Source organism: Chiloscyllium plagiosum, unplaced genomic scaffold (genome assembly GCF_037043375.1).
Source record: "Chiloscyllium plagiosum isolate Xiang-an unplaced genomic scaffold, Cpla_swu_hap1 HiC_scaffold_19, whole genome shotgun sequence".
Taxonomy (NCBI): Eukaryota; Metazoa; Chordata; class Chondrichthyes; order Orectolobiformes; family Hemiscylliidae; genus Chiloscyllium; species Chiloscyllium plagiosum.
The window spans coordinates 7,665,524-7,680,490 of record NW_028270157.1 but is presented as its reverse complement, the minus strand read 5'-3'; the positions used below and the strand labels follow the sequence as shown (position 1 = coordinate 7,680,490).

At 41.0% G+C, this 14,967-nt stretch overlaps 1 protein-coding gene across 3 annotated transcripts in view; it reads left to right on the top strand.

The window, feature by feature from the left end:
- The window catches only part of LOC122559316 (sodium-coupled neutral amino acid symporter 1-like), a 71,258-nt gene that overhangs the window by 34,372 nt on the left and 21,919 nt on the right, over nt 1–14,967 (top strand). For all 3 annotated transcript variants that reach the window (XM_043708674.2, XM_043708675.2, XM_043708676.2), the window contains 2 exons: nt 7,843–7,916; nt 12,963–13,055. In XM_043708674.2, coding sequence (XP_043564609.1) covers nt 7,843–7,916; nt 12,963–13,055 — 167 coding nt within the window. The remainder of the gene's footprint in view (nt 1–7,842; nt 7,917–12,962; nt 13,056–14,967) is intronic.

The following is a 14,967-nucleotide window of genomic DNA, read 5'->3' as shown; positions in this document are numbered from 1 at the left end:
CGGTTTTAAAGCAGAATGTGCTATACTAGTAAAAATATAAAATCGCCTACTTAAAACTGTGTCATTAGTGACAACTGCTTTCATTGTTTCCCTTTATTAATTCATGAATTATTGTCTACAATCATGGTAAATGTACCCCAGTGCCTTTCTCTTGATAGATATTAGTCTGATGGGCAAACAATTGGACTTAAGTTTCCGATATTTTAAATTAATTGTAAAGATAGTAATTCCCCAATCTTTTACTGTAAATTGATTAAAAAATTCAGTGCTCCCAGTTAGGGCCAGCCCTTGCAGGGAAAGTATTTTGGTTCATTGGATAAATAACCCTCCACAGTGCTGAATGGTATAATTGCCCATAATAATTAATAAGCTTTGAAAATGTACACCTTTCCTTTCCTGCAGGCTGCACTGCCTTAACTTCCTCCTGAAAATATTCCAGATTTCCGTCTGATAAATATTCAAATGCCCCAGTTTTTAATGGTGATTCCATCGATGAAATTTCCTTCATGGAATTTAAGGAATATAGGTGCATCACTGTTAAATGAAAGCTACCGTTTTACAGTGGAGAAGGTGTCATAAGAAAGGTGTCAGTACTAATTTAAGGAAAGTCATTAACATGTTGGAAGCAGTTTAGAGAAGGTTTATTAGACTAATCCCTGGAATGAGCAGATTGCCTTTTGAGAAAAGGCTGGACAGGCTAGGCACTGGAGTTTCAAAGAGTCCGAGGTGATTTTGAAACATAAGATCCTTGGGGGACTTAACCAGATGAATGTTGAAAGCATGTTCCTGTTGTGGGAGAATCCAAAACTTGGGGCTATAGTTTAAAAATAAGAGGTCACCTATTTAGGACAGAGATGAGGATTTGTAAGTCTTTGGAATTCCTTTCCTCAAAAGGTAGTCAATGCATTTTCAATATTTTTAAGGCCGAGATAGATTCTTGTTTACCCAAGTGGCTGAAAGATTGTTGAATGATATGTGGGAATAAGGTTAAAATAAAAATAGCCATGATCTTGTTGAACGGTGGTGCAGGCTTGAAGGGCCAAATGGCACGGGTAGACCTGCAACACAGAAATGATTTAACCCGTGCTGTAATCTGTTAAAATTCGAGAGGCAAGGATCTATTCCCAAAAGTCACTGTTTCAAGTAAAAATTAACAACTTTAATTTTTATAGTCTAACAGAGAATAATTACTTAACAACTATTTACAACTGCTTTCTCTAACCTATCTTTTACCTCCCGTCTATAATACTAGTCTGATAAAACCCCAATTAAGATTTGCCAAAAAATTCAAATTTTAAAATTAGCCAGCTGTTGAATCTTCTCTTTGTATCGTCCTCTGTAGATTTGCTCTCCAGGTCGGTGTCAATGTTTCTTCTCTGTGCAAACTCCTTCTCTTGACAGGTACCTCTCAGAGAGTTCTCACTGGCAGCCTAAAGCTGTTGGTCTTTTGGCAGTTCTCCTCCAACTGTTCAATTTTTTTTTCTGTTTTATAATCCAAAACATCGAACCATTTCATTGGTGTTAATATTGTCAAAAATCTAAATTCAAACTTGATTGGAGTTTGGTATTCTGGGGCATAATTTAAACTGATTGGCCAAATTTGAATTTGTTTTGTCTCCAGGCTGCTCAGCTACTCTAGCTTTCAACCAAATGTTACATTGTTACCTTATTCAGAACACTTGGTGCTATGTCAGGTAGTTCTGCGAGTTTTTAGTTCTCTTAAAGGTACAGTACCCCTTACACCTTCATAACAGCTTCCTCTTGCTCCTTGTTCATACGGTCATAAAAAATGTAATATTTACATGTATCTCCTTTCCTGCTGTCTGGCCTCACTGGTTTTAAAAGGCCTATTTGTTCTTTGCCTGTTATTAACATACTTAAATGTTTGTTTTTATTATATAGTTTGCAATTTGTTGGCTCCTTTTTTGATTTCACCATAGATACTATTTTTAGCAATCTTAACACTTTTGGACATCACTTGATCTCTCATCCATCCTGTTCATAGTCATAGAGTATGGAAACAGACCCTTCGGTCCAACCAGTCCATGCCGATCATAATTCCAAAGTAAACTAGTGCCACCTGCCTGCGCTTAGCCCAAATCCCTCCAAGCATTTCTTATTCATGTACTTAATCTAAAAGTCTTTTAAACCTTGGAACAGTACCCACATCCACCTCTTCCTCTGGAAGTTCATTCCACATGTGAACCACTATTGGAGTAAAAGAAATTGCACATAATGCCTTTTTAAAATCTTTCTCCTCTGTTCCTTAAATCTTTTAAAACTGTTTCCCCCCTATTTAGGCCTGTATTTCATCAGGTTGAAGGCTTTGATTTGTTTTGATTTTTGTCAATTTGATTTAATTTGATTTGGTATTATCATTTGTACCGAAACGTGTTGCATGCTATCCAGACAAATCATACCTTACATAAGGACACCAGGTAGTTGAACAGAATGCAAAATACAGTATTACAGCTACAGAGAAGTTGTAGAAAAAGATTCAGTTTAATATATGAGAGCTCTGTTCATAAGTCTCATAACAGCACAGGATTTAGAGTCATAGAGATGTACAGCATACAGATGGAAGCAGACCCTTCAGTCCAACTCATCCATGCCAACCAGATATCTCACACCAATCTAGTCCCACCTGCCTGCACCTGGCCCATATCCTCCAAACCCTTCCTATTCATATACCCATCCAGATGCCTTCTAAATGTTGCAATTGTACTAGCCTCAACCACATCCTCTGGCAGCTCATTCCATACATGTACCACCCTCTGAGTTAAAAGGTTGCCCCTTGGGTCTCTTTTATATCTTCTCCCTCTCACCCTAAACTTATGCCCTCTAGTTCTGGACTCCCCCACCCTAGGGGAAAGACTTTGTTTATCCTATCAATGCCCCTCGTGATTTTATAAACCTCTATAAGGTCACCCCTCAGCCTCCAATGCTCCAGGGAAAACAGCCCTAGCCTATTCAATCTCTCCCTATAGCTCAAATCCTCCAAATTTGGCAACATCCTTGTAAATCTTTTCTGAACCCTTTCAAGTTTCACAACATCTTTCCGATAGGAAGGAGACCAGAATTGCACGCAATAGTCCAACAGTGGCCTAACCAATGTCCTGTAGAGCCGCAACATGACCTCCCAACTCATGTACTGAATACTCTGACCAATAAAGGAAAGCATACCAAATGCCTTCTTCACTATCCTATCTACCTACGTCTCCACTTTCAAGGAGCTATGAACGTGCACTCCAAGGTCTCTTTGAGTTCCTAGGAGTAAATATCATCAATGATCTGTCCTCGTCCATCAACTTCGACGCTATCTCCAAGAAAGCACACCAATGCCTGTACTTCCACAGAACCGTTAAGTGTATAAGTCCTGCTAAGATTTGCTTTCCCAAAATGCAGCACCTCACATTTATCTAAATTAAACTCCATCTGCCACTTCTCAGCCCATTGGCCTATCTGGTCAAGATCCTGTTGTAATCTGAGATAACCTTCTTCGCTGTCCACTACAACTGCAATTTTGGTGTCATCAGCAAACTTACTAACTGTACCTCTTTTGCTTGCATCCAAATCATTTATGTAAATGACAAAAAGTAGAGGACCCAGTGCCGATCCTTGTGGCACTCCACTGGTCACAGGTCTCCAGTCTGAAAAACAACCTCCACCACCACCCTCTGTCTTCTATCTTTGAGCCAGTTCTGTATCCAAATGGCTTCTTGTGGTCTTGGGCAGAGTATGGTAAGGGACTGAGTATGGAGCCCTGCAGGGCACCCATTTGAAGATTATCATGGTGGAGGTGTTGTTGCCTATCCTTACTGATTATCATCTATGGGTCAGGAAGTCCATGATCTAGTTGCAGATGGGGGAGCAGAGTCCGAAGTCTCAGAGTTTGAAGGTGAACTTTGATGTTAAATTAGATAACTACTTCATATTTCATCTGCATTTTAAAAAAAAATTAAGCCTCAAAAGCATTCATTTTTGTTCAACAATTTCTTTCCTGTGCGTTTTCTCAAAGCGTTCTTTCCATTTCAATCCAGATGAGTTCACAATCAACCTTCCTAAAATTTAGCAGTTTTCTTACAAATTAAACTGGTGCTGGCACAGCCAGATATAGAACATAGACCAGTACAGGCCCACAATGTTGTGACAATCATTTACCTTAATCTAAGATCAACCCAACCTACACACCCCTCAATTTACTGCCATCCATGTGCTTGTCCAGCAGTTGCTTAAATGTCCCTAATACTTTGGATAATATTGATGACAGTTGCAATGATGCTTTTGTCTTATGGCAATCCTGCACACATACACGCACATGCACAGATGCACGGGCATATGTGCACACGCAAAGACACACACACAGACAGACACACACAAAATCACTTTGGACCAACACAGAAAGTGAGAGGCTGCTTGTTTGAAATTTCTATCTCTGAGCTCATCATTTCCGTCTGAAATCCTGCCCAATTTCCTTCCCATTGGCCCAATCACGATCGTCAATGAAAATGATCTGGAATTACTTCACATATGAACAAGGAACAAAAGTCGGCCACTTGGTCCTCAGGGCCAGTTCTGCCGTTCAGTAAGATCATGGCTGATCTGATTTCAAACAGGACAGATTGTTGATGATATTTGCAGTCCTGTGTACCCCTGATAAATTTTCATCCCCTTGGTCATTAAAAATCTATCTGTGTCTTAAAAGCATTCAAGATTTTGCATCCACTACCTTTTGGGGAAGGAAGACTCTCAACCCTCTGAGAGCAATGGTTTTTCCTCATCTCTGCCTTAAATGGGCCACCCTTATTTTTAAACAGTGACCAATAGTTCTAGATGCTTCCACAAGAGGAAACATCCTTTTCACAACCACCCAATCATGTCTACTCAGGACCTTACATGTTTCAATTTAGTCACCTCTGACTCTTCTAAACTCTAAAGGGTGGCCTGTCTAGCCTTTCCTCTTAAGGCAATCTGTTCATTACAGGTATTAATCTCTGAACTGCTTCCAATAAATTAGCATCCTTCAGTAACTACAGTGTACAGTGCTATACACAGTACTCCAGATGTGGCCTCACCAATGCCCTTTCTACTAATGTGTTCAGTTCCTCTCACAACTGCAGATAGCTTTCCTGATTACTTGCTGTTCCTGCATACTAACCTTCTGCAATTCCTGTACTAGAACACCCAGGTCTCTTTGCATTTTAGAGCTCTGAAACCTCTCACCATTTGGATAACATGTTTCTATTTTATTCTTACAACCATCAATGAGCAATTTCACACTTTCCTACTTTGTACTCTACATGCTTTGTGTGTGGTTGCTTTACAGACCCATACCTAGATTTCAATTTTAAATTGAACCACATTTAATCTTTTACCGTTAATGTGCATACTTTCCTGTTTGGGGTGTTGACACTTCCAGCATCATTGCTTTGTAGCTATTAATGGGTTAGTTTGTCTTTATGTTTGGTTTAACATGTAATGTAAGTGTAATGATAAGGTGTTTAACAGTGTTTTAAAAAAGAGGCAGCTACTATTTCATGATAAAAGTAAACCTACTAACGTCTGCTTGTGACAGAGTGTTACGGACGAGATTTCCTCTGCACCTTTAATAGTCAGTACTCCAAAACACGCAACATTTTGATGGGTAGTTGACAACTAAATTTAGGAACTGTCCTTAGAGAGTAACACTCGTTGAGATTTTTTTTCATCTTCATCACTTGTTAATCCAGTGGATGGGATTACCAGCTCATTATAGAATCCATCCAATTTTCATTCACTTGAAATCAGTCTCGAATAGGAAAGCCATATGCTCCACCACTCGGTAAATCTGTGTCTTTACCAATTATATCCAGAGAGAAGATCAGCATTGTTGCATTGTAAGGGACCTGTGGGGCCATATCTGGACCAATTTCTAGACCCTTATTTAAGGAAAATATTATTTCATGTGAGGCAGTTCAGAGAATATTCTCTCGGATGATTCCTGGAATGGAGGGATTATCTTATGAGCAAAGGCTAAACAGGTTGGGACTGTATACACTGCAGTTTAGAAGAATGAGAGGTGACCTCACTGAGGATTCTTAAGGGGCTTGACAGGGTAAATATTGAGAGAATGTTTCCCCTCATGGGAGGAGTCTAGGACCAGAGAGTAGAGTCTCAGAATAAAGGGGCACCAATTTAAGACTGACATGAGGAGAAATTTCTTCTTTCAGAGGGTTGTGAGTCTTTGGAACTCTTTGCCACAGAGAGCTGTAGGGTCAGAGTCCTTTGTATATTTAAGGCTGAGGAAGATAGATTCTTGATCAGTAGGGAATCAAGGGTTACAAGAAAAATGCAGAAAAGTGCACATGAGAAATGTTGGATCAGCCCATTGAATGGTGGCACAGACTCGAGGGATCAAATGGCCTTCTTCTGTTCCTTTCTTTAATGATCTGTAAGGCCTGGTGTCCATTTATCACCTTTATGTGGGTTATATATCCTGTAAACTCCTGGGATTGATCTTTGCCTCTGACTTGTGTCAAGATCAGATCTGAATATTATAGTTGAGGCCTTTAAACATAGAACAGTACAGCATAGGCACAGATCTTCCAGCCTGCCATGTCTGTGCTGAACACAATGCCATTTTAAACTAGAACATCTGCCTGCAAACGGTCTACATCCCAACATTTCTTGTGTCAGTTTAAATGCCTCTTAACTGTTTGAAACAACAGTCTCTCTCCCACATTGTCCTTTTATGTTGCAACGTGAACAAAGTCTCAGATTTTACGGTGTGAATTGGTAAGAGCAAACAATTATCTTGGTGCTACACTACAATAAAGAATAAACTTCCAATTGTCTGATATTTTGTCCTTTAGTAAAGTAAATTAATAGATTCACATAACAGAATTTGGGGTACTTTAATTGTGTGGGATGGGATAAAATGTTATATGTCTGAATCCTAATTGCACCCCTCCTCAAACCCATCCATTTTCAGTTCTAATGGAGATAGGAAGAGAGTCAGGTGACCTCCACATCAAGGATGGAGGTTTGCATGTCATTGATCATACAGAGGATACATACCTCATTTTTATTCACTGTTAGCAATTCAACACTGGAAGGTAAGTTTCCTCAGGCCTTAGAAAATCTGTCATCCAAACTCAGCCTGGGAGGGCTGATTCGAGGTTCACTTCCACCCTCGAGAGGTTTGATTCCAGCCTTGGGCGACTGTCTCTCTGAAGTTTGCGCTTTCTCCCTGTGTCTGCATGGGTTTCCTCTGATTTTCATCCACAGTCCAGAGATGTGTAGGTTAGGTGGATTCACCTTGGGGGTACACGGTCACAGGGATTGGATGTGAGGCTCTTTGGAAGGTCATTGTGGACTTGATGGGCTGAATGGCCAACTTGCACGTGTAAAGATTCTATTCTATGATTCTACTATCAGCATGCCACATGAGTTAAAATTCTGCAGTTGTTTCAGAAATTACAATCTGGTCACATTGCTTTTTCTTTTACATTGTATTCATGAAAATAATTTCACCAGAATAAAAAATAGCCCTTTCAATTTCATCCAGGAAGAGAATTGCAGCAATTATTTGCCAGTGATTCTAACTTGAGCCAAAAGTGGAAAATGTTCAATACCAACATCCACGTGTTATATATCTCTTTTCATTTCAGGAAAGTGAAATGAAATAGTGCTTTTACACTGTTACCCTGAGTCAAAATTACCCTGTGGTTTCTGTGTTGACTGTTAAATGAGACATGTTTTCTTTGAAAGCTTAAAATAGGGCAAGTGAAAAAAAATGAGTAAGTGCTATGTAGCTTTATTCAGGAAGTAAAGAGAATTTGTTTTATTTATTTTCTTTTGCAGGTTCCTTTTAATTGTTATCGCAACGTTGTCACTTTATTCTATTCATCTTTTGCTCCAGATTTCAGTCTTGACAGGTAAGATGAGGGGGTGTTCTGTCAGAGTTTGGCATCAGAATTAATTGCTAAATTGCTGGGTGTCTTTATAACTTCATGCTATGGTAAACTACCACTAAAACAGTCTTCAGCTCTGGCTTTGAAATTTATGGGTTCATTTTGGCCATATGTGGCATTTAATTGCATATTTTAAAATTTCTGTCAGGGACCATCTTGGCTGCATTTGGAGTACACATTGAAAATGGATAAATATATGGCAAAGCCTAAACTTTCTATGTTTTTCAGGCACCAAAATATTTTTCATGTTGTCTTGATTTTGTTTTTGATCAGTAGTGATTGAAACAAGGGCTAGGTGGATCACATTGAATATGAGATTCTTGATTGGGGCGCTTACCTGGGCCATTGAGGGAGCCCAGGCTGACAAATAGAGTCATAGAGATGTACAGCATGGAAACCGACCCTTCGGTCCAACCCGTCCATGCCGACCAAATATCCCAACCCAATCTAGTCCCACCTGCCAGCACCCGGCCCATATCCCTCCAAATCCTTCCCATTCATATACCCATCCAAATGCCTCTTAAATGTTGCAGTTGTACCAGTCTCCACCACATCCTCTGGCAGCTCATTCCATACCCGTACCACTCTCTGTGTGAAAGAGTTGCCCCATAGGTCTCTTTTATATCTTTCTCCTATCACCCTAAACCTATGCCCTCTAGTTCTGGACTCCCCGACCCCAGGGAAAAGACTTTGCCTATTTACCCTATCCATGCCTCTCATAATTTTGTAAAACTCTATAAGGTCACCCCTCAGCCTCCGATGCTCCAGGGAAAACAGCCCCAGCCTGTTCAGTCTCTCCCTATAGCTCAAATCCTCCAACCCTGGCAACATCCTTGTAAATTGTTTCTGAACCCTTTCAAGTTTCACAACATCTTTCCGATAGGAAGAAGACCAAAATTGCATGCAATATTCCAACAATAGCCCAACCAATGTCCTGTAGAGCCGCAACATGACCTCCCAACTCCTGTACTCAATACTCTGACCGATAAAGGAAAGCATACCAAACGCCTTCTTCACTATCCTATCTACCTGCGACTCCACTTTCAAGGAGCTATGAACCTGCACTCCAAGGTCTCTTTGTTCAGCAAAACTCCCTAGGACCTTACAATTAAGTGTATAAGTCCTGCTAAGATTTGCTTTCCTAAAATGCAGCACCTCGCATTTATCTGAATTAAACTCCACCTGCCACTTCTCAGCCCATTGGCCCATCTCGTCCATATCCTGTTGTAATCTGAGATAACCCTCTTCGCTGTCCACTACACCTCCAATTTTGGTGTCATCTGCAAACTTACTAACTGTACCTCATATGCTCTCTTCCAAATCATTTATGTAAATGACAAAAAGTAGAGGACCCAGCACCGATCCTTGTGACACTCCACTGGTCACAGGCCTCCAGTCTGAAAAACAACCCTCCACCACACCCTCTATCTTCTACCTTTGAGCCAGTTCTGCATCCAAATGGCTACTTCTTAGATATCATATTCCATGATATCTAACCTTGCTAATCAGGGAACCTTGTCGAACATCTTACTGAAGTCCATATAGATCACATTTACCACTCTGCCCTCATCAAACCTCTTTGTTACTTCTTCAAAACCTCAATCAAGTTGTGAGACATGATTTCCCATGCACAAAGCCATGTTGACAATCCCAAATCAGTCCTTGCCTTTCCAAATACATGTACATCCTTTCCCTCAGGATTACCTCCAACAACTTGCCCACCACCGACGTCAGGCTCACTGGTCTATAGTTCCCTGGCTTGTCCTTACCACCCTTCTTAAACAATGGCACCACGTTTGCCAACCTCCAGTCTTCCAGCACCTCACCTGTGACTATCAATGATACAAATATCTCAGCAAGAGCCCAGCAATCACTTCCCTAGCTTCCCAGAGTTCTCGGGTACACCTGATCAGGTCCTGGGGATTTATCCGCGTTTACCCATTTCAAGACATCCAGCACTTCCTCCTCTGTAATCAGGACCTTTTGCAGATGTCACCATCTATTTCCCTACAGTCTATATCTTTCATATCCTTTTCCACAGTAAATACTGATGCAAAATACTCATTTAGAATCTCCCCCATTTTCTGCGGCTCCACACATAGGCTGATCTTTGAGAGGCCCTATTTTCTCCCTAGTTTCCCTTTTGTCCTTCATGTATTTGTAAAAACCCTTTGGATTCTCCTTAATTCTATTTGCCAAAGCAATCTCATGCCCCCTTTTTGCCCTCCTGATTTCCCTCTTAAGTATACTCCTATTTTCTTTATACTCTTCTAAGGATTCACTCGATCTATCCTGTCTATACCTTACATATGCTTCCTTCTTTTTCTTAACCAAACCCTCAATTTCTTTAGTCATCCAGCATTCCCTATACCTACCAGCTTTCCTTTCACCCTGACAGGAATATACTTTCTCTTGATTCTCGTTATCTCATTTCTGAAGGCTTCCCATTTTCCAGCCATCCCTTTACCTGTGAACATCTGCCCCCAATCAGCTTTTGAAAGTTCTTAATACCGTCAAAACTGGCCTTTCTCCAATTTAGAACTTCAACTTTTAGATCTGGTCTATCCTTTTCCATCACTATTTTAAAACGATTAGAATTATGGTCGCTGGCCCCAAAGTGCTCCCCCACTGACACCTCAGTCACCTGCCCTGCCTTATTTCCCAAGAGTACGTCAAGTTTTGCACCTTCTCTAATCGGTACATCCACATACTAAATCAGAAAATTGTCTTGTACACACTTAAGGAATTCCTCGCCATCTAAACCTTTAACACTATGGCAGTCCCAGTCTATATTTGGAAAGTTAAAATCCCCTACCATAACCATTCTATTCTACAGATAGCTGAGTTTGTTTCTCAATTTCCCTCTGACTATTAGGGGGTCTATAATACAATCCCAATAAGGTGATCACCCTTTTCCTATTTCTCAGTTCCACCCAAATAACTTCACTGGCTGTAAACAGGAGATTGAGAGAGTCTCCCCATTCTAAGGATTGTCTCTGATCTGGCTGGTCAGAGCCCATATACTGTGCACGTGTAAATAAATAGTGACTGGTGATGGGTTCCTGACCCCTGTGCAGTTGCTTCAGATCAAAACAGTTTTGTCAATAATGTCCAGTGGTAATTTTCTTGTTAAGTATCTAACAAATTAAAATAACCTTTGAAGGAAAGGAATACATTGAAAGGTAATCAGAAATTAGGCCCATGTTTCTTAAATCATTCTGAATTTTTCTTAAATCAGTTCTGAAGAAGAGTAATGCCTGACTCGAAATGTTAACTCCGTTTCTCTCACCACAGATGCTGTCAGACTTGCTGAATTTTTTCCAGCAATTTCTGTTTTTGTTTGTCACATTACTAACAGATATTTCATGGTTGGAAGCACTGAAACATAGTACTTACTACATATTAAAAGCTAAAAGCAGTTTTTGTTTAATATATTTTACAAACCTATTAATTACATTATCGTGAGAATGTGGTCTCCTCAGCACTTTAATCTCTGCTCGCTTGCTATATTGAAATAAAAATCAACAATTCAGAGCAATAGTAAGTTTTTCCAATTAGCTTCGATGAAGAATGTTATGCAATTTTCTTTGGAGTCTGAGAATTTGATATGATGCACTTGACTGAAAAGTGAGTGAGACAAAACTTATGTAATAGGTAAAGTAGGCACTAAAGTAGTAAGGTAAAAACAATGACTGCAGATGCTGGAAACCAGATTCTGGATTAGTGGTGCTGGAAGAGCACAGCAGTTCAGGCAGCATCCAAGGAACTTCGAAATCAACGTTTTGGGCAAAAGCCCTTCATCAGGAATAAAGGCAGTGAGCCTGAAGCGTGGAGAGATAAGCTAGAGGAGGGTGGGGGTGGGGAGAAAGTAGCATAGAGTACAATGGGTGAGCGGGGGAGCAGATGAAGGTGATAGGTCAGGGAGGAGAGGGTGGAGTAGATAGGTGGAAAAGGAGATAGGCAGGTAGGACAAGTCCGGACAAGTCATGGAGACAGTGCTGAGCTGGAAGTTTGGAACTAGGGTGAAGTGGGGGAAGGGGAAATGAGGAAACTGTTGAAGTCCACATTGATGCCCTGGGGTTGAAGTGTTCCGAGGCGGAAGATGAGGTGTTCTTCCTCCAGGCGTCTGGTGGTGAGGGAGCGGCGGTGAAGGAGGCCCAGGACCTCCATGTCCTCGGCAGAGTGGGAGGGAGAGTTGAAATGTTGGGCCACGGGGCGGTGTGGTTGATTGGTGCAGGTGTCCCGGAGATGTTCCATAAAGCGCTCTGCTAGGAGGCGCCCAGTCTCCCCAATGTAGAGGAGACCGTATCGGGAGCAACGGATACAATAAATGATATTAGTTGATGTGCAAGTAAAACTTTGATGGATGTGGAAGGCTCCTTTAGGGCCTTGGATAGGGGTGAGGGAGGAGGTGTGGGCACAGGTTTTACAGTTCCTGCGGTGTCAGGGGAAAGTGCCAGGATGGGAGGGTGTGTTGTAGGGGGGCGTGGACCTGCTCACCTTCCACCCTACCAACCTTTGCATAAACCAAATCATCCGCCGACATTTCCGCCACCTCCAAACAGACCCCACCACCAGGAATATATTTCCCTCCCCACCCCTTTCTGCCTTCCGCAAAGACCGTTCCCTCTGTGACTAGTAATAAATTTTACTTATTATGCATTTTTGTGTTTTCCCAAGACACAGTGAGCCACTCTTTTGGTAAAATGGGGGAAAGGCATATTTTTCACTAGTCTTAATGGAATTGTTGAAATGTAGAGCTGTTTTATATATATTAACTGTATAATAAGGTGTCAATAATGTAAATAAAAAAGTATAATAAGTCACAACATGACATCAATAAAAGCTTATCGGCCATAATCCTATTGAATGGCTGTAGGACCAAACAGACTGTTCCTGTTCCTATATCTTAAGATCTTAGTAATAAAGCTGAAGAAATTTATCTAAACACTTTCATATTTAATATCAAACATTTAAAATTTTCGATCAATGTAATTGTTCTTCTTTTAGGTTCCATGGTTTATGAAACACTGGGACAACATGCATTTGGCAGACCTGGGAAATTAGCAGTATTTGGATCAACGTCACTACAGAATATTGGAGGTAATAGAGAATTAATATTCAGATCTTCAGTTGCTCAGTTTGGTTTTAGTCTGCTGATCATTGTGCTATGATTTCACATTCTCTCCATGGCACATCAAAGGCTTTCTTGCATCTGAATTTAGGAGGGGCAGATGGAGTTTAATCTATATGAATGTGAGGTGCTGCATTTTGGAAAGGCAAGTCACGACTTATACTTTTAATGGTAAGGTCCTGGGGAGTGTTGCCGAACAGAGAGACCTGGGAGTGCGGGTTCATAGTTCCTTGAAAGTGGAGTTGCAGGTAGACAGGATAGTGAAGAAGGCGTTTGACATGCTTGCCTTTATTGATCAGTGCATTCAGTAAAGGAGTTGGGAGGACATGTTGCAGTTGGACAGAGCGTTGGTTAGCCCACTTTTGGAGTACTGCATTCAGTTCTGGGCTCCCTGCTATAGAATGGATGTTGTGCAACTTGAAAGGGTTGAGAATAGATTTACAAGGATGATGCCAAGTTTGGAGGATTTGAGCTCTACGGAGAGGCTGAATAGGCTGAGTTTTTTTCTCGAGTGTCGGAGGCTGAGGGGTGACTGTATAGAAGGTTGGACCAATGGGGTCTGTTTCCGTACTGTGTTACTCAATGCCTCTATGAGTGGCGTAGATAGGGTAACTAACCAAAGTCTTTTGCCCAGGGCAGCCGTGTCCAAACCTAGAGGCTTAAGTTTAAGAGGGGAAAGATTTAAAAGGGATCTAAGGGGCAAGTTTTTCACACAGAGGTTGATGTGTGAATGGAATGAGCTGTCGGAGGAAATGGTGCAGGCTGGTACAATAACAACATTTAGAAGGCATCTGGATGGGTATATGGACAGAAAGGGTTTAGAGGGATATGGGCCAAATGCTGTCAAGTGGGACTACTTTAAGTTAGGATATCGAGTTGGCATGGATGAGTTAGACAGAAGGGTCTGTTTCCATGTTGTCTGTCTTTATGAATGTAAATGAGGGAAGAGAGTCATACAGCACAGGAACAGACCCTTCAGTCCAACTCGTCCATGCTGACCAAGTTTCCCAAACTAAACTAATCCCATTTGCCTACATTTAGCCCATATCCCTCTGAACCTTTCCAGTCATGTACCTATCTAAATGTCTTTTCAATGTTGGAACAGTACCTACATCTTCACTTCCTTCTGCAGTTCATTCCATACACACACCACCCTCTGCACGAAAAAAATGCCCCTTTAGTCCCTTTTAAATCTTTCCCCTGTTACCTTAAATCTGTATCCTCTAGTTTTAGACTCCCGTACGCTGCAAGAAAGACCTTGGATATTCACCCTATCCACGCCCTCATAGAGTCATTCACACACATTCCTGCATATGAAAAGTTGCCCTTCAGGTCCCTTTTAAATCTTTTCCTCTCACTTTAAAAATATTCCCTCTAGTTTTAAACAACTCCACACTAGAGAAAAAACATTTGCTATTCACCTTATCTATGTCCCTCATTATTTTATGAGCCTCTATAAGATCAATCCTCAACCTCTTACGCTCCAGTGAAAGAAGTTCCAGCTTGTCCTTATAATTCAAACCCTCCAGCCCTTGCAACAGCCTGGTAAATCTTTTCTCCAATTTAATAATATGCTTCCTATAGCAGGGCAACCAGAAATGTACATATTACTCTAAAAGTGGCCTCACCAACGACCTATGCAACCTCAACATGACCTCCCAACGCCTAACTCAATGGTAGTGGGATTTAACCTGACAGAATTATGTAATGATATCACAATGAAAGCAACCTTAGCTAGCAACCGCAGTATGTTTGAGGTCTATATTTGGTTTGCTAGAGAGAAAAGTATTTTAAACTTAAATAAGAGCAACGATGTGGACACAAAAATTGAATGACTGCGATACTAGGCTGGGGGGTAGATCAATAGAGAGGCAATAGCAG